This window comes from Ruditapes philippinarum, unplaced genomic scaffold (assembly GCF_026571515.1).
Source record: "Ruditapes philippinarum isolate M1 unplaced genomic scaffold, ASM2657151v2 ctg81_1_1_1_1, whole genome shotgun sequence".
NCBI lineage: Eukaryota > Metazoa > Mollusca > Bivalvia > Venerida > Veneridae > Ruditapes > Ruditapes philippinarum.
Window position 1 is genome coordinate 26549 of NW_026861623.1, and position 21627 is coordinate 48175.

At 31.2% G+C, this 21627-nt stretch overlaps 1 protein-coding gene across 1 annotated transcript; it reads right to left on the bottom strand.

Annotated features, from left to right (window-relative positions):
* Window positions 1–2849: 2849 nt before the first annotated feature.
* On the bottom strand, window positions 2850–18993 carry LOC132716335 (protein arginine N-methyltransferase 3-like). Its single transcript, XM_060699585.1, has 12 exons — window positions 18870–18993; window positions 16918–17185; window positions 16277–16385; window positions 15090–15321; window positions 14767–14911; window positions 13871–14058; window positions 12999–13071; window positions 11884–11989; window positions 8271–8458; window positions 5807–5944; window positions 4859–4946; window positions 2850–2976 (listed from the first exon to the last, which is right to left on the bottom strand). Exons 2-12 carry the CDS (start codon window positions 17167–17169, stop codon window positions 2867–2869), a joined length of 1629 nt encoding a protein of 542 aa, XP_060555568.1. The 5' UTR covers window positions 17170–17185; window positions 18870–18993; the 3' UTR covers window positions 2850–2866.
* Between the last annotated feature and the right edge of the window lie 2634 nt (window positions 18994–21627).

A 21627-nucleotide genomic window follows, 5' to 3' on the forward strand; every position in this document is an offset into this window, starting at 1 on the left:
AAACCTAAGTAACAAATATCCTTTCTTATCCGAACGAAGTGTCCGGTCTCGATTTTATTCGATCTATTTTCAATAGAAAAAAAAATACTTTCGGATCCGGAACCTGTCTACTCCGAATTCCGGACGATTTTTTCAATTTTTGTTCTTATTTTACTCTAAAATTAACCTCTCGGATCCGAACAGACTGTATATTATATGAAAGGATCATTTAGACTATTTCTGTGTAAAGTATTACACATTCTCACTGTGTATAAACATATCAACTTCATGTGATTGTAAAAATGATAATTATATGAGCGTAGGTTCAATACTGAATTTATTGAACGGGTTGAATAAAATTATATCATGCGAGCCTTTAGCGAGCAAAATATTTTATACAACGATTTCAAGATATTCAGTAATGGACCTACACGATTATAGTATGCAAAATAGGTAATAGTTATAGTTCAGATTTTAAAAAATATGGAATTTATTGCAAGCGTAGCGTAGCGGAGCGCAGCAATAAGTTCTATATTTTTTAAAATATGAACTATAACTGGCTTACCGTTTGACCCACTTTCGTGGAATAAGTCAGGTACAAAGTGTCGGTACAGCTGTAATATAATATGAGTCCCGCCCTAACTAGTATAGATTGACAGGCCAACACATGGTCTGAGTGTTTTGACCTGTCAATCAAAGCTTTGCGTTTTTATGTATTTTCATCATGTAACAATTCTGCGATCAGGTTGTGTTTGACATAATATATATAGCAAGAATCATATTTTTGAACCATTTCATGTGGTCACGGTTGCTTGATATTGCTACGCAGGTTTTATATGCAGACACAAGCAACAAGAGGCAAAAGCTCAGGTAAATATTTTATAAAAAAATATTCTCGAATTCTCGCAATATCTAACTTCATCATTATCTGAATGAAAATACAAATTGTAACATGACTAGGCGCGCAGCTTTTGTACGCCCAACCAGTACCGAATCTCAAAATAGATGACGGTAAATTATTCAAACAGAACATGGTTAATCTGCCTTAAATGCTGTTGCAATTATTAAAAAAAACTTTGAAAATCATATTTCAGTGATTTCTTTGATATTTGCATTTTGCAGGCCGATTTGAAAAGCTTTTGTCATCATTCTGATGACATTAAGAAGAAACAGAAATACAGTGCCCTATAATACAACGAAAAACAACAACTGGGCAGTGCACGTCTGGAAAACCGCAACCTACAACCGGAGACTCAGCAAGAGCCTGGTTATCCTATTCCCGTTCAAATAGAGCAGTTCCGTTCATGTGCAGCAATGGATTTTGGTCGCAACAATTCATCTGTGAAATTGAAAGGAAAAATTGAGAATTCTATCCTCCAACAACTTTACTAAACATTGTTGCAATGCTACAACGGTATCTTCGGAATGAAAAATCCATGCACGTGAACTTTGTTAAAACTGAAGATCCTTTTTTTCTGAACTTTGCAGAATAATGATCGACGCATGCGCGAGATGACTATACGAGGGTATAGGGGTCGAAGTCAACTGTTAAAAAAGTGGAGTTTTTTTAACAAAATGTGGAAAAAAGTTTGTCATGGAATTATGAAACATGGATATTCTGTATGATTATTTTAAGATAATTATGTGTTAGTTTCGAACTTTGAGATTTCTCTCACTCCATGTCTATTATACTGTTTTCTAATGTTTGAATTATAACCATGACGGTATAGGTAATGTACTGTTTCAATAATTTTTATACATGTAAAAGCTTGGATTTATAAATAACCGTATGAAATCGCTTTCTTACTTGTTTACTTTATTCGCATGCCACATATTATATTGTCTAATTTTAAACTCCGCCCATATCCATAACGTCATATTTGCCAGATACCACGTCAATACCCATTAAAATATGTCTACTTATTTTTCACATACACCAGACTCGGTATAGTGTATGCAATATATTTCAAATAAATTTGAGCACTTGATTGGATAAGAAAGTGGGACAAACGGTAATTTTCATTATCGCGCCTATATAATGTAAATCTAACAGCGCGTCTGTACACTATGTTTGTATAACGCAAATTATAATTGTAATGCTATATTTGCCCATGGAGATTAATAAGTGTATGTATATCTGTGATTTGCCGAATATTTTAAGTATATAAAATTGTTGTCTAGCAACCGTATCAGCATAGGACGTACATAATCTTCATACTGCAATATATCCATATTTCAGTATTTTTTGAGTTATCAAGGTATCCAGTTTTTTTGTGATATTTCTGTGGCTACATCTTTTTTGTCTCCATTGTTCTTTTTAGTCATAAAGAAAAATAGCCATTTAAACGCTTACGTGAAAGAAAAAGTACAGTTACGCATTGTTCCTGTAACCACATTTGTATTTAACTGTTAGCTCTGACTGACTGACGGACGGACAGTTGAAAACCTATAGTCCCCTAGGGAACTAATGAAGGCTTTAGCAAAATTATAAAAATCTATGATCACTCCCTTGTTCATTCTTACGTCCGTCTGTCCGGATAGACAGATGTCAGAGAAGCGATTCCAATGTCACAACTACTCTATAGCAGGGGACACAATAAAACTATATGAATGAGTTCCCCTCATAAATTTTCCATTTTTGCAAAAAAACAACAAAACAAAAAAAACTAACAATACAACTTTTGTAGACAAAATAAAAATAATTTTTTTTTTCTGATCAAAATAAAACAAATAGTCTAAGAGTAATTTATGTTTTCTGGATTATCAGAGGAGATGCAAGGCAACATAGAATTTACATCTGGCAATAAAAAAGCACACTATTTAACATTTTATGCACAAGACAAGGTAAGAAAACAAACAAGCAAAATCCCTTCATTTACATTTTCTTTTATTCCATATAATATGTCAAATTTTTATCATTTAATATGATGTTTATTATAAGTGATCTTGTGTCTTTTCTGTTCTTTCGACATGTTAACTTTCCCTCTAAAATATCACCTAGAAATAAAACAAATATTTTTGCATTGACAGTTCAACATAAGGATAATTCAGTAGAATGTACATGTATAAATCTTTAAACTTAAGAAAATGTTAATTTGACTTTTGGAAAATACAATTTCAGAATAACTGTATAAAAAAATATGTTTGTTTATTTACTTAAAAACGAATAGGAATGCCCAAAATCATTACTAAATGATTAAAACACTAGTACTGTCACTACTTAAAAAAGTTGCATAGTATTTTGTTTCGAAACACTTTTTATGTACAATACCCATGTTGGTTAAAATAAATAACCAGCATTTAATATTACAACTCTTTTGAGAATCAACCATAAGATTTTGGAAATCACACAAATTTGCTGTTCATAATTTTAATAAAAATATTTCATGCAAAAAGATTCACACCTTAAATGCAAAAATATTTACGACCAATTTAAAGTTTTCCATATGATAAACACAATTTAAGGATGCACCTGAGTAGAACCACAGACCATCTGTAAACTGACAGGATAACTAACATAACATCTAGTCCCTTACAACAGTTAAACTAACAGTGGTGAGTAGTGAAGGACTGTAAGTACTCATTCAATGGGGTCTCAATCCTCTGGCCCCAAGTTCACAAAGATTTAAGGATCAGGATCAAATTTAAAAACTCAAATATTCTCCATTATTTATCCTCATAAATTTAATATTCAGTGTTAACTATAAAAACTGGACTTGAAATAGCATGTTTATAAAAATTTTAGAATAAATTTATTGTTATTTTTACAAGATATGGGCATTTTACAGTTGATCCAAAGTTTGATCTTGATACTAAAATTGATCAGATTATTTTTGTATTTGTTTTGTTATTTGTTGACTTTATCCCAAAAAAGGTTGGTTTCTTTGCAAATAAGCAATTATTTATATTTGGAATATGTACCATTTAATTCTAGCATAGTACGATCAGTTTTAGTTTTATAAAACAATGAAAATATAATCAGGATAATCTGATCCTGATCTTTTCTTTGTGAACACGGGGACAGCAGAATTGTAAAATTCAAGGTACACAGATTTTTAGCAATCTATCTCCTAAGCTGGTCATAGTTTAAAATTTAAATTTCATAAATTCTAATTCCAAATACAAATTCTAATTATTTGGGTAACTAAAGTAAATATAAAGATTTTCACATTTTTATTGTGTGCAATTTACATTTACATTTAAAGCTAGTTTCTGAACCAATCAAGATATAATCCCTGAATCACTTAATAGATAATTGGACAGTTAAGCTGTCAATGCCCCTAATGCATGTCAATAACTATTAGAATTTTTCGTCCTTTTTTTTTTATTTCACTTCTAAATCTAAATATATCCTAAAGATACACAAAATGTTAGACAAAACATATTACATCATACATGAGTTCTTTATCATAAACTAACAAATAATGATTTATATCCATGTCCACACTTAATTTATAGAACAGAAACAGTTTTCACAGTCAGGGTCACTTTGACCTTGACCTTTTTGCACCTGTGCCCAATACAAAAGGGCTTCTCTAGTCAATGAGGCTAATCTTCCTATGTAGTAAGCATACTATCAGTCGATTGGTTCTCTAGTAATTGAGTAGAAACACATGACTGATTTAAATAGTGATAAACACCCCTGAGACTGTTTAATAATAATATTTCATATGCAATGTCCCCCATGTTTGTAATGTCGACTTTTTAATATGTAATGGCTTAGATTTACATAACCTTTATAATCAATTTATTCAATTTATGATATTTTTGTTTTTCTTCACAAATAGTAATTCAGCTGTATTATCATCATCTTAATATAACTATAACAATACATTTATATGAATGTACCTTTAGAAACATTTTAGATAGAAAATTTTACCTTGTTGACACTGTAAAGGTTTATCTAAGAGGAACAATGTCTGTTTCCAATGAGTAGGTATGCTATCAGGACTTGTTGAAAACTCAATCTGATAGAAAAAAAACAAGATCATTAGTTTATAACATCATTTAATCTTGATATTAACTAATTACAGCAAAATTCAATTATTTGGCCTTAACTGTCAAGGTCATACCTGAATTTCTCACCATGACATTTGTATGTAAGTGTTGATTGTTCAAACATCCATCAAATCTAACAATTCATAAAATAAGTAAGAGAATTTTCAGAAAAAAAAAATCATTAAAAAGGTCAAGGTCAGATTCAACAAGTTGACCTTAAAGGAAAAAGGTCATGGTCAAACATGAGACAATAAATTATGATCATTTGGACTTTTATTATTTATTATCAATCAAATCCATCCATAAATAACAAAATAATGGCCAATTTTACCAATAATTTAACCTAACAGACAAGGTCATTTAAAGGTCAAGGTCAAGTTCAGCTTCATCTACTTTAAGATATTGTTTGAAGGGTTGTAATACCTAAGTATGAATACAATACATCCATGTACAATCATAGTCAATTTCAGCAAAATTTAAACAATTTAACTTAAGGTCAAGGTCATTTTTAAGTCAAGGTCAAATTCCTTCAGATATTCACAAGTTGACATAATCCTGTCAAGTTTCATTTAAATTGGTTGTGTGGTTTAAGAGAAGAAGCGCACACAGTCGGCGGGAAAGTTAGATGCACAGACAGCCTCAAACCAATTCACCTCCGTTTCAACTCTCATTTTTGTACAGTAACTTTAATATTCCACAAACAAATGACAAAGATACGAGAAGACACAATTTGTGAAGTCTAGTCAGAAAGCATACAAAAATACTCTATAGCAACTATTCAAGCATAAATATATAAAAAAATAATAATAAATTGCTGTGTATAAAATACCTTTGTTGAACAATTCATGTCGAAAAAAATATCAAAGAATCCAATTAAGGCTGTAACATTGCCTGTTTGGCTAACTTTGACAGAAAATATACTGGTGAACTGTAGGTCTTCTAATCCACATGTATTAATATCCAGGTCCTGAAATACAAAAATTGAATTACTTGTCAACATAAATATGTAATGTCAAATAAGTCACATGTAACCTTTAAAGAAATAAGGTTAAATATATAGTTATTTTCTTATCTGCAAGCATAATGCATGTTTTTTTTATTCTATGGATACAATGCTGAATATCAACAAGAGTCATCTTCAAGCAGGGGCCATGCTCGAACAAAATAACATACAAATTTCATAGGTCACATTTGAATAAAATGTCTGTTTTGTCATAAGTGTTCTTTTGTCCAAGAATGAATCAATCCATAAACAAGAGGGCAAAGATGGCCCTAAATTGTTCACCTGAGTCAGAATACTACGTAATTTGGGTTTTTTAAAAGAAGATTTTTTGTTGTTGTTACTATATGCATATAATGAAAATCAATTGGCACAGGCCAATTTTAACCTTACCTTAAGATTTTTTTTAAAAATATATATTGGTAGACACTCACTAGAAGATATTTCATCCCAAACATCTAAACTCTAGCTTTTTGGTTTTTAAAGGAAACCTTATTTGTTTTTTATAAATATATATAAGAAAATCAATAATCACCAGGCAAGGCTAATTTTGACCAAAGGGCTTTTATTTGAACAAACTTGATAGACACCCATGAGAAATGTTTCAAGCTAAATATCTCAGCTCTAGCTTCTTGTGGTTTTTTTTTAAAGAATATTTTTAAGTTTTTACCATATACAAATATGGAAAATCAATGACCCCAAGGAGTGGGGCCAATTTTGACCCCAGGGCTTTCATTTGAACAAACTTGGTAGACACCCACTAGAAAATATTTCATGCTTAACATCTAAACTCTAGCTATTTGAGCTTTTCAAAAGATTTTTTTTTAGTTTTTCCTATATATATATAAGGAAAATCAATGACCCCCCTAAGAGGGACCGATTTGACACAAGGGCTTTGAACAAATTTGGTAGATACTCACTAGAAGATGTTTCATGTTAAATATCTAAGCTCTAGCTATTTGAGTTTTTTAAAAAAAGATTTTTTAAGTTTTTACTATATACATATTTAGGGTGTAACGGTTTACCGGTATACCGATATATTGCAATATGATAAAATAAATTTCGTACCGCCGTACAATTTTTTGGCAAACCAGTATTTTATAAAAATCATAATTTTCAATTAATTGCCTTCTAATTTCGTACAAATTTAGCATAAAATCTTTAATTGGCTAATTTTATTGGCACCAACGCCAGATAAAAATATCAAACAACTAGTACACTTAAAAGTCAATGAGCAGCCGCATAATTTCCATTAGTGGCCCAGATGTGAAAGGTCACACGCGACTAGTTTTGTTTACAAAATTGTTTGACACTTTACTTTCTATTTAGTCCTTACATTTTAATAAAGTTTCTACTAAGAATATATACATATAATAATAGTATATAAGGATGAGGAGATGTCATTTAAAGTAAAAGTTTATGGACGGATGCCAGACGAAAAACGATCACAAAAGCTCACCATGTCACTCTGTTATGGCAATTTAAGCAAATTTAAATAATTTGACCTCAAAGGTAAAGGTCAATTCATAGTCAAAGACATAATTTAGCATAATTAAACAGGACAGTTTTGTCATATACATGTATATATATTCTTTTGTCCAAGAATAAATCAAATCTGTAAATGATTCTCCAAGTTTTGAAAATTTAAGCAAATTTCAAAAATCTGACATCTGTCAATTAAATCATATCATATTGTTTTTTTTATATGTGTTTAAATCAAATCTGTAAATAAATTACAAAGTTGTGACAATTTAAGCATATTTCAAGAATCTGACCTTGATGGCCAAGATCATTTGAAGGTCAATGTCATATTTGAATTACTTAACACATATGTTTTGTTATATGAAATCTTTGTCTAAGTCTAATTCAAATCCATATATAAATAAAGTTATGATCACTTGTACCACAAATTCACAATCCAGAATTTCAACCTGAACTAAATTTGATAAGCCTCTGCCACCAGTATAGAGCTACTCCTGCTTGTGTTTATATGCAGTCTGACAAGGCTTTATTCTGTTCATAGAACATTTTTTCATATTAAAATTAATGGACTGTACTAAATTCAAAGCAGGGCAAATCTATTTCACAAATTCAGCTGTATAACAATAAAAACATAGGTTTATATAATAAAGACAACTGCTTACACTTAACAATTGGTCTCACATCACTAAAAACATTTTTAATTAGAATTTGTCATAACTTATAACTGAAACTCTGTAAGCAGAAAATGTAACAAGCAATAATGCACAGTTGCAACTCCCAGAATGATACATCCTTGAAAAATAATATTTACTTTGACAATACAAGCGTTAGATATTTGGCTTTCTTTTTTCACAACTTCCACACTGGCTTCTCTCACCACACAAGACTTCATGCATGTCATTTTGAATCCATACACATCATCCCAGTAAGTGACATGTTTATTGTAAAGGTCAAGGTCACTGATAGCAGCAATACTGATGTTACATCTGTCTGGATATACTGAAATATTACATAACAAAGTTTATATCATTAATAATTGAATAGGAATATCCTCATAATTCAGTAGGAAATATAGATAAAAGGTGTCATAGTCGAAAAGTTTTCGTTAACAGCACTATATGTTCTGAGAAATCGAAATTTCAGCAAAAACTTCAATTAATTTATATAATCCAGGGATACTTAATCAAGTATCCACCTTCAGATAAACTATACAGTAAACTTCACTTACAGCGAATACCGTTATAGCGAACTTCCGGTTATAAGGAACAATATATTTTGGCCAAAATTTTGCACTTCTTTATTTAATATAAAAATATACGGTTATAGCAAACACGGTTATAAGGAATTATCGCTTATAAGGAACTTATTTTTTAGTCCCAATTTAGTAAGAAGTACAGAAAATTACACTTTTATAACAAACTCCAATATATCGGCTACCCGTACATAGTCTTTCGTTTTCATTGGTACGAATTAAAACTCAGCCGAATGTACCGTTTATTGTTGTATGTACTTCAAGACACCTATCAAAATGAATTTGTATAGCAGTATGTTATAGTTTTCAATATAGGATTTTTTTTAGCTTGAGTTCTTGTCACAAAAATCAAACAGTTATTACTTTTATTCTATTATTTCTTTTCTTTAATGGTTTTGCTCATAATCCTGGGATGTCAAATGACTTAACATATCTACAGCTGAACTACATAATCCTGGGATGTCAAATGAATGAACACACTTAGAGCTGAACTACATAATCCTGGGATGTCAAATGACTGAACACACCTACAGCTGTACTACATAATCCTGGAATGTCAAATGAATGAACACACTAAGAGCTGAACTACATAATCTTCTTATGTCAAATGACTGAACACACCTACAGCTGAACTACATAATCCTGGGATATCAAATGTCTGAACACACCTACAGCTTAACTACATAATCCTGGGATGTCAAATGAATGGACACATCTACAGCTGTACAACATAATCCTGGAATGTCAAATGACTGAACACAACTTCAGCTTAACTACATAATCCTAGAATGTCAAATGACTGAACACACCTACACCTTAACTACATAATCCTGGGATGTCAAATGAATGAACACACCTACAGCTGTACTACATAATCCTGGAATGTCAAATGACTGAACACAACTTCAGCTTAACTACATAATCTTGGGATGTCGAATGAATTAACACAACTTCAGCTTAACTACATCATCCTGGAATGTCAAATGATTGATCACACCTACAGCTTAACTACATTATCCTAGAATGTCAAATGAATGAATATACCTACAGCTTAACTACATACTCCTGGATTGTCAAATGAATTAACACACCTACAGCTTAACTACTTTATCCTGGAATGTCATATGAATGAATATACCTACAGCTTAACTACATAATCCTGGATTGTCAAATGAATTAACACACCTACAGTTTAACTACATAATCTTGGGATGTCAAATGACTGAACACACATACAGCTGAACTACATAATCCTGGGATGTCATATGCCTGAACACACCTACAGCTGAACTACATAATCCTGGGATGTCAAATGACTGAACACACCTACAGCTTAACTACATAATCCTGGGATGTCAAATGACTGAACACACCTACAGCTGAACTACATAATCCTGGGATGTCAAATGTCTGAACACACCTACAGCTGAACTACATAATCCTGGGATGTCAAATGACTGAACACACCTACAGTTTAACTACATAATCCTGGGATGTCAAATGATTGAATACACCTACAGCTTAACTACATAATCCTGGGATGTCAAATGTCTGAACACACCTACAGCTTAACTACATAATCCTGGGATGGCAGATGACTGAACACACCTACAGCTTAACTACATAATCCTGGGATGTCAAATGTCTGAACACACCTACAGCTGAACTACATAATCTTGGGATGTCAAATGACTGAACACACCTACAGCTGAACTACATAATCCTGGGATGTCAAATGTCTGAATACACCTACAGCTTAACAACATAATCCTGGGATGTCAAATGTCTGAATACACCTACAGCTTAACTACATAATCCTGGGATGTCAAATGTCTGAATACACCTACAGCTTAACTACATAATCCTGGGATGTCATATGCCTGAACACACCTACAGCTTAACAACATAATCCTGGAATGTCAAATGTCTGAATACACCTACAGCTTAACTACATAATCCTGGGATGTCAAATGTCTGAACACACCTACAGCTTAACTACATAATCCTGGGATGTCATATTCCTGAATACACCTACAGCTTAACTACTAATCCTGGGATGTCATATGCCTGAACACACCTACAGCTTAACTACATAATCCTGGGATGTCAAATGTCTGAATACACCTACAGCTTAACAACATAATCCTGGAATGTCAAATGTCTGAACACACCTACAGCTTAACTACATAATCCTGGGTGGCGTCCGTGGCCGAGTGGTTAAGGTCGTTGACTTCAAACCACTTGCCCCTCACCGCTGGGTTCGAATCCCGACAGGGACTTTGGATTCTTTCATGTGAGAAAGCTATCCAGCTATCTTACGGAACGTCGGTGGTTCTACTCAGGTGCCTGTTCGTGCCTGAAATAATGCACGGAAGGGCACCTGAGGTCTTCCTCCACCAGTAAAGCTGAAACGTCGCGATATGACCTATACTGTGTCGATGTGATGTAAAACCCAAAACAAACAAAACATAATCCTGGAATATCAAATGTCTGAACACACCTTAAGCTTAACAACATAATCCTGGAATGTCAAATGTCTGAACACACCTACAGCTTAACTACATAATCCTGGAATGTCAAATGTCTGAACACACCTACAGTTGAACTACATAATCCTGGGATGTCAAATGACTGAACACACCTACAGTTCAACTACATAATCCTGGGATGGCAGATGACTGAACACACCTACAGTTTAACAACATAATCCTGGAATGTCAAATGTCTGAACACACCTACAGCTTAACTACATAATCCTGGAATGTCAAATGTCTGAACACACCTACAGTTTAACAACATAATCCTTGAATGTCAAATGTCTGAACACACCTACAGCTGAACTACATAATCCTGGGATGTCAAATGACTGAACACACCTACAGTTTAACTACATAATCCTGGGATTTCACAAGAGAACGCAACAACATATACAAGTAAAGTATGCAATTTTTGGATATCGTTTACATGTGTAAACACTACTTCAGATATTGAGCATCACTTACAAGTGTGAATACAGTTTAGGTTACTTCTTATAATCTGCAAAATCACATGGATGATGGTATTTATATTTTGTGCACATTAATCTAATTTTGTGACAAATAAAATGAAACAATTTTAGAAGAAAGACAAATCCACATTCACACATGTGTACAATGATTAAGAAAATACAAACCTGCACCCCCTGGTTTAAGATATTTGGCTCTAGCAAACAAGACAGAGTCTAGCATTGATTCAAACAGTAGAAAATACCCCATCCATTCTGATATAATTATGTCAACCTGCAAATATAATATACTGTGTCATATTTTTTTATACAAAATGTTGAACAATACTTGCCTGGAATGTCACACTGAATAAAGTTTGTTTCTTTGTTGTATTTGAAGTCACAATGACACTGTGAAGGTTATATGCCAACTTTCCAGCTTTACTGATGGAGGAAGACATGGGTGCATTATTTCAGGCACAGTGGGCATCTGAGTAGAACCATCCAAACACTACACTGTTCAGTCCTCAATTGTATCATTTTTACATAATTATTGTAAATTCTAAAGTGTTCAGTTCTAAATTCAAAGCAGGATAACTCCACTACAAAAAGATAATCTTAGAATAAACGCAAGTAATCTTCTTGTAATAAATAAAGCATATTAACTCAAAGCATTCATGAACTGTTCATTTGTTACTCAAAATCCCTAATGTCCGAGAATAAATGTATTGGAGATTTTGTCTTCAGGACCCTAACAGCTGTGGTAAAATCTCCACTCTTTAGGGGAAAATCAGATGATACAAGCCTAAAGATTAGGATTAAATTCCCATTTTTTTTGGTGAAATAAAATGTAAGCACTGCATTGGCCCAGCAATGGTGTGACAGCTGGAAAGTAAAGACACAGGTTACTTTGGTTTGTTTTGGTTGGATTTAAAGTGGCACACATTTATGGTAAGTTTCCAGGTTTTACTGCTGAACCCCTCACATACCCCTCCATGCCAACCAGAACCACCAGTGTTTCATAGCCTAGCTGGATATCTTCTATCATGAAAGAATTATACGTCTCTGATCGTTTTCAAACTCACAGCCGTGAGGTGTAAGCAGTTTAAAGTCTTAGATCTTAACAATACACCCCCACACAGGTCACATTATCCATTTTATTCTTAGAATGAGGGGGTCAGGGTTACTTATAAGTGGTGTATAATATATATCATATAAGCCATTCCTAATAAATGTCAAAATTTAATGGTTTGAATGATGTATGGCTGTAAATAGTAATTGATTAGATATTATATACCACTTACCTTCTCTACAGGTAACTCTATATCCTCTAGCTTTCCTTTTATAAAAGTTATCTTATCAGACAATTTATTTTCTCTGAAATATGAACGACTGAATAAGTTGACTATATTGTGGCAATACCTATTAACAAGAGCCACATCACACCAGGGCCATGCTCAACTTCTCTTAATTCTAAAGTCAAACACAATGGAGGAAGAATATTGTAGTAAAATACATTCATAGAAAGCATCATTTTCTTGGGGGGCAAATCAATTCATATTTCATATTCAACCTTGACAGATCAATGTCATATTTCAATTATTCAAAAACATTATGTTGTCATAAGTGTTGTTTTGTCCCAATATGAATCAAATCTACCATTATAATAGATATAAATTTGATCTGGACAGTCAGGGCCATTAATAGGTTGATTCAGTTGAAATAAAATTCAGTTGTACAAGTATAAATCTAATCTGTAAATTAATTACAAAGAAACAATTATAGCCAATTAATTACAACAATTTGACTTTCAAGGACCTTAAATCAAGGTCAATGTTTAATTATGATTCAAGGTCAGAATGAGTTTGATTTTCTTGAAGACATTGTCATTACAGGTAGTAGTTCTCAAGTACGAAGACTAAGAAAGTAATAGCCAGTTATGTAAGAAACCAGCAAAATTCAATAATTTGACCTTCAAGGTCATTGGTAAAGATTAATTTTCTTATGTTTTGCATAAAGTAAAGATAAACCATTCAAATTGACATGCTATGTTTTTTTAACATTTTATTGCTGCTTTAATGTAAACTGTTAAATTTGTGTGATGATTTTTTACATTGGGAAGCAAAAAGTATTAAAGTATGGCAATGTAATTGTACCAGAATGTTTTCTATGTTACCTGGCTATGTCCATTGCCTGGTATATTATATCTGCCATATCTACAGCATAAACATGCTGTGCTCCTGCCTGTACAGCAAACATGGACAGAATACCAGTACCACATCCTACATCTAGAACTATCTTATCTTTAAATACATTTGGGTTTTTGTACATGAAGTCTCTGTAACTTTCTGTTCTCACTTTATCCTGTAAATAATCAACAATTATGAAGGGCAATTAAACAGTGTGAAACAAATAAAATCTTACTCCATGGCACTCCACGGACTTCTTTAAAATTAAATTTATATACATCAAGACTTTATATGTTAAAGGAGTATAAAAATCTAACACGGGCTGCCAGTACGAACCAGATTATTTAACTCAAGGTCACTGATTACAAGGGTAAAGAGGCTCTTTTGAGTTTCGTCTAGTCTATGACAACAAGCAGTGTTTGATTATTTTTCTTTCATACCGGTACATCATATTTTGGAAATTACAAAATAAATAATTAATATTTGCATTAAGCAGTATTTTCTTACAGCAGCATATGAATTTACAAACTCATTCATAAATGATTCATAAAATGTGAGCAGGAATGATGTTATTTAAAGCATGTGACTCCAGTTATACAGGAAGTGTTAGATTAGAATAACACTGATGTATATATTGGGAATTCTTGTCAGATATATGCTAGAATATCAATAGCTACAAAATACAACTAACGCAAACACGTGAAAAACAGCATAAATTATTGACTGCCAATTCAATGAAATACACGATTACCAGAGTCTTGCATAATATAATTTTATTGAACTTGTTCCATACATTCAGTATTGAACCTAGACTCAAACAATATCCTCTATACATGTATATGTAATGTAAAAAAATAGAAATTTTTTGTTTGTGTTAACCCACTTTAAGCATTTCCTCATGAATACTGAAGTGTCCATATGAACTGAAATATGGGTCATCTTCTTCAATATCTGTTTGTTTGTCTCCATCCCCTGGTGAAGGGGCTACAGTACTGGGCTGTGCTAGCATCAAGTCTCTAGTTACCTGCCTGTAAAATTTACATCCATTTGTTATAAATAATCAGTATTCATTTGTTTAGAAAAATACAAACCTTACTTGAATCAAACATTTTGAAAATAAAGCATTTAATTCTAAACCATGTAAGTATCATGATATTTGGACTATCTACCCTTTTAAAACACTGTAATCCATAAACAGATACTCACTTTATATTTTCCATGTCAGCAAGAGCTCTCTGTAAATTTTCCTCACACTGTCTAGCTTTCTCTTCTGACCTCTGTAACCTTAGTAACAGTGCTTCATGTTGTGTGGTTGCCATGGTTACTAAAGGACCTTCAACCCCATTACGTACAACTGTTTGTTGATCACCCAGTTTTGCAGAGTTTTCTACATTACTTGAATGGCATTCTGGCTCATTACTTTCAAGATCCTCAATATCTACGATAAGAAAGATAGTTCACTCAGTATCTGAGATGAAATAACTATACAAGATAAATATTTCAATAACTGAAATGAAATAGATTTTTCAATATCTGATATGAAATAGATATTTCAATATCTAAAATAAGATAGATTTTTCAATATATGAGATCAGAAAAATATTTCAATGTGTAAAATAAGATAGATATTTAAATGTGTAAAATGAGATAGATATTTCAATATCTGAAATGTAATAGATATTCCAATATCTAAAATGAACTAAATATTCCAGTATGTTTTCTGCTTACTGTTGTACACATACATGTATAATACTTTACTTTTTTCTTATTCATACAGTAACAGTGGTGACATTTAGTGGACCATATTTTCCTATACATATAATATACATTTCTACCTACCATGTTTCAAAAGTTTAAATTTCATGGTGTTATGTGCTGCAGAATTATGCATTCCTTTGCACATAAATTTTGACCTGTACACATTTAAATCATCTTCTTGGAAAATGTTTCACATTAAGTATATGAGTATTTTATCTTAATAAGTTTTAGGCTTCCTCTTCTACCTTGATTATGAAAAGCCTATGCCACCAAAATTGATGTAGATAAAAGTTGAGCCCTGCAATCTGTGCTTGGTCTAACCAGGCTCTCACTGCTTAACCCTTAATCTGAGATAATTGAAAGTGACTCCACAACTATAAAATCTGGCCAGTGTGCAGGTCTCTGTAGACAATCCATGTTCTATGTTCTTGTTATCTCTGTATTTTCATACAAAACTCTCTTAAAGTTTGAGTAGTAGATCAATTCAAAATCATTATGAAAATTCAGCAAGTTTAAGGTTAATTTAAGTAATATGATCCTTTGAACAGTTCCAGATTCATAGCAAGGAAAGCCCATTATATATATATATATATACATGTATAAAAAAAAACAATTTAATATAATAAAGAAAGTACCATATTGTAGTAATGGATCATCTGGATCAACTGGCTGCATGAACTCATCAGAATCCCATGGAGGTTTGCTGGAATTTGCAAATTTTGCTAAGACATTTACATCTGGTTTCTGAAATTAATGATTAAGAACTTCAAATGACTTCAGTCAGATGAATTTAATTACACAAGACTATTACTGTATGCATTAAAATTCAGGCAGTCTTTCAGATCTAGCTTAGTTCAGTATATACACATAAATTTAAAGTATTCAGAATGAATATGCTACGGTATAAGAAACAGTAAGTAAGAGAGACAAAAAATATTGAAGAGTTTTGTCTTGGACCAAATCAACTTATAAAGTTATAATAAACCCATCAAAAGATGTTAGTCCATAAAAAGGTACTATTACAATAATCTAAGAAATGTCATTACAAGAAGTGGCTATCATATACATTAATTTAGTATGACAATGAGAAATAAAAAGTCAAGGACAAAAATATATAGGAAATATGACTTGACAAAATGAATTTCTAGTTGTAAATTTTCTATATGTGAACAAAATGATTTTCTGTTCTTAAACTTTCCTTGCCTTGGAAGAAACAAGAAAGTTAAATTTTAGCAATTAGATTCTTTACTATTAACAAGGCTATAGACTTCCATACCTTGCCTCGTATAAAATTCACCATTTTTATATAGCCAAAGCAGTCTAAATCCCATTTCATACAAAAATGCTTAATATCAAAGTCATGTGATGAAGAACAGTGACTGAATACTGCATCTGGAGATTTAAACTTGGTACTACAAAAGAGGCACTTTGTTTCCACAGACTCAATCTCATCATCTTCTAGCCAAGCATCATCATCACCATCATCATCTCCACTATCTTCCATATGTTCATACTTGACAGCTTCCATGATTTGTCTAATTTACCTAGTAATACAGAAATATACACACAGTTGGAATCTCATGTTACAGTACTCAGCCTTTCATAATACTCATAATGAGCATTACAATATGCAAAAACTAACAGACTAAAGGTGGTGAATAGTATCCCATATCTAAGGGCATAAACCACTCTCAGTGATGAGCTAGCTTTTCACTGACAGTGAAAATAAGTCAATATAAATTAATTATTTTAAATAAGTCAAAATATGTCAAAATTAATAAATTAAATAACACAAAATAATAACAAATCCTTGGATAGTCAAAATTTTAGCTATTTTAAGTGGTAGACAGACCTTTCACTATTAGGACGGTTCACACCAAGATGGTTCACTCCCAAATGGGAGTGTAACATCTTGAAGATGTTTCACTCCCTTTTTATACATGTACCAAAATTATTCTGATACTTGTGATATACTAAAATATACCTTAAATTTAATAAAAATGAATAACAAAACTTAAAGGGGATTTCACTTTGTCTCTGTACTTTACGTTTGTATTTCATAATTCTTGAAGTTTATTTAGTTATTTTACTTGATTGGAGAGATCTTTGCAAATCATCTAATATAATTTATTTATATCTTATTATCTGATTAACTATTATTTTACTTTTGTTATATATTTAATACAAAACTTTGAAGAAGTTTCTGTCTCCAAGACCTTTGTTATATGTGGTTGTTGTCTGAAAACAATTTTAATGGTCCAATAAACAACTGATTTTTGTAAACTGTTCATGCTAAAGTGCAGTGTTAATACAACTGATTCAATAGTGATGTCAAACTGTTAGTTGATGGTCTCTTTGTTTATACAACTAATTAGTTGACGAGATTACTGTTAACACCACCATTACATAAGTTTGTTTAATGGAGAACACAATTTAATAATTTGATAAAGAAATAACTTAAAAGAATAATTAATTTTACATTTTTTTCCATTTCATAGTTTTAGACTTACAAAAAATAATAAATATATTAATATTTTTTATTACTTTAAAAAAAAATTGATATCAAATTAATGACATTATTTCCATGTGGCTTTTATATGAAAGTGCTAATGAAATTATTATTCTTAAGGATAAGCATAGTATGTCTTAAAGTATAGTATATATTAATATTCCTTTATAATAATTATTGTGTTTTGTGATACATAACCAACCATATCTTTATCATCATGTAAACATTTTTCAATGCAACAAAAATGAAAAAGAATGTATATTGCTGTCAGTGCATGAAATATATTATAATTTAGTCTTTCATTTAAACCTCCCATCATTCAACCCATAATTAGTAGTATTGTAGTATTCGTCAATATTTATTTTTTCTTTATTTCCGTTGTTGAGCATACGATAGCTGTCAAAATGCCTAATGTAATGTAAGATAAATGAATTCTTTTTGGTATGTCATATAATTTGTTAGGTAAATGCATGTTCCTCACATTTTTTTCAAATCCCCCACATTTTTCAGTTGAGTTAGAGACAATCCCCCATATTTTTCAAATTCTAGATGCAACACTGAACTGCTGAACAGCTGAATGCATATATTAATTATTACGGGGAAGTCAAAGTCCGGGCCCCGCCCGCTTGGGCTTTGGCTTGCCCGGCTATAGACTACACGTGTATATTTAAAAGAAAATCAAATAAAAAAACAATTAAAAAATATATAGAATTCTATACCTATCAATGAAATTTTCAGTGTCAGTTCTAGTTAGGCTCCGCCATTTACAATGTAACTCAATGATAAAAGGCGGTGTATTCCGATATTTGAACAAATCTCAACTTTTCGGATCATTAATAATCGTCGAGTGTTCCGGTTGAAAACGGAAGCGGGTATATATAATACCGAATGACACCTTTAATTTGTTTAAAACGGAAAAATGAAAGGATTTTTTACTGACTTCCCCGTTCATAGGCTTTGCCTAATTTCATATTATTATTAACAATACCCTCAAAATCAACAAAATGAAACATTTAGATTAAATTAAATTCCCCCCATATATTAAATGAAAATAAATTTGTTAACTCTCCTACTTAACATTTTTTTTAAATATGGGAGTGAAACATCCATACAATTACAAATTTGGAGTGAAACGTCTAGTTGTGAACTGTCTTGGGAGTGAAACGTCTCAATAGTGAAATGTCTTGGTATGTCATAATGTCATGGAAAAGAGTCAACTCGGCCCTATACCAACTTGGCACGGGTCAACTCGGCAAGGGTCAACTCGGCCCACTTTACAAAAATATATATAACGTATTAACTTTGCTTTGCATGTTGTTAAAGTAAATGAATAATAAGAAATATCTTATTATTATATAATTATACATTGTACTTCTATATTTAGAAAATATAAATATAAACGGTATAGATGGATACCGAAAATAAGCTATTTTCGCGAAAATAAGATCGCAGCTACGAAAATAAGATTTATTTTTGAAATAGTGCATTTATCTGTTGAAATAATTATGTAAAATATATATTTATGCATTCATTGAATGGTTTTACAGCAAATTAAATTTCAGAACCAAAAAAAATATTTAAAAAAGTGAAGTTTGAGCCAAAAATACTATCGTACGAAAATAGCTCAAATTGTCGTGTAAAGCGAAAATAAGATTGGGTCTTCGAAAATAAGATTTATATTTGATATAATGTATTAAAAACGAATTTTTGTTGTTAATAATTGATTTGTATGAATGAAATAATAAATTTCAGAAACAAAAAAAATATTATAAAATGTGAAGTTTGAGCCCAAAATACCATCGTATGAAAATGGCTCAAATTGCCGTGTAAAGCGAAAATAAGATCGGGTCTACAAAAATAAGATTTATACGTATATTTTGGTGTTATCAAATGATTTGTATGAATGTAATAATAAAGAATGAAATGTTTTGTAATGAAATATTAGACGTCTGTGCGGCAAACATGGTAAATACATATAAATCCATACGTTAATATTCCAAATTTAGTATAGAAAGAACGCATGAACATATAACCAAAATTGCGTCTACGAAAATATAGGCTATATAAGATTTACATGGTTCATAACTTATATTAAAAATAGTATTAACTTTATTTTTAATGATTTTGCAAATAAATTTTAAGAATTAAATGTTCTCTTATAAGATAAGAAATGTTTGTGGTGAAAAAGTATCAAAATATAAGAAAAAACAAGTGCAAAAATAACCTGAAACAACGACTACGAAAATAAGATCTAAATCTATATAAGAATATGTACAATACGAAAATAAAATCTAAACAGTACTCTACGAAAATAAGATCTGTAAGGAAACAAAAACTGTATGAAAATAATGTTAATACGAAAATAAGGTTACGAAAATAAGATCTATTAGTAAATAAGGTCTGTAAAACCAATTAAAACCTGTATGAATTGATATTTATTTGAATATAAAACCTGTATGGAAATACTATATTTACGAAAATAAGATCCTATTGAAAATAAATCTATACGAAAATAAGATTTGTATGAAAATAATGTTTGTATTCGACTAAGATTTTTACAAATGTAAGATCTGTGAAATGAAAATAATATCCTTACAAAAATAAGATACATATAAAGTATCTACAGGTACGAAAATAATATCTGTATAGAAATAAGATTTTTTTTATGATTTATACGAAAATAATATTTATATGATAATAATCTGGATCAGAATGATATGAAAAACGACTCTATATGAATATAATGTCTTTATAAAATAAAATCTTTAACGAAAATAAGATCTGTGTAAAAATATATCTGTATGATAACAAAATCTGTAAAAAAAATAAGACATCTATATTTTGATATGATTGGTGACTGTGATAAATCGCCAATAAACACCTTTAATGATGGGCATTAATAAGATCGTGTGCGAAAATCCAATAATCCAATCATCGTATTAGCGCATTGATTGCTGCCGACAGCCATGTGCACGTGTCATACGTTGTATAATTGTTTCCTTCTCTCAAATAGAAAGATCTTGTCCGTGCATTATCTTATTAAAGCACTAAAGCAACAAAGCTATATACTGATCTTTTACTAAATATAGATATTATTTTTATATTACACGTATTTTAAATTATCTTTTATTTTGGTATAAATCATTTCCATATTGATATTTTATTTTCATATACATGTAGCTAGATATCCTATTGTTTACAGATATAGATTTTATTTTCGTACATATATTCTATATACAGTAGACAGTAGTCTTTGTTTCTGGGTTTTTTTTCCGCACTAGTTAATTCTTGCTTTTATTTTGATGCTTTTTCACCCCACTACTTTTTCTTGTTTTATAAGAGGAGATTTTATTTTTGCAATTAATACAATTTTATAAGTTATGATCTTATTTTCGTAGTCGCCATCTTGGGTTATTTTCGCATGCCTTCTTTCTATACTATTTGGGATATTTACCATATTTACCGAACAAACGTTTA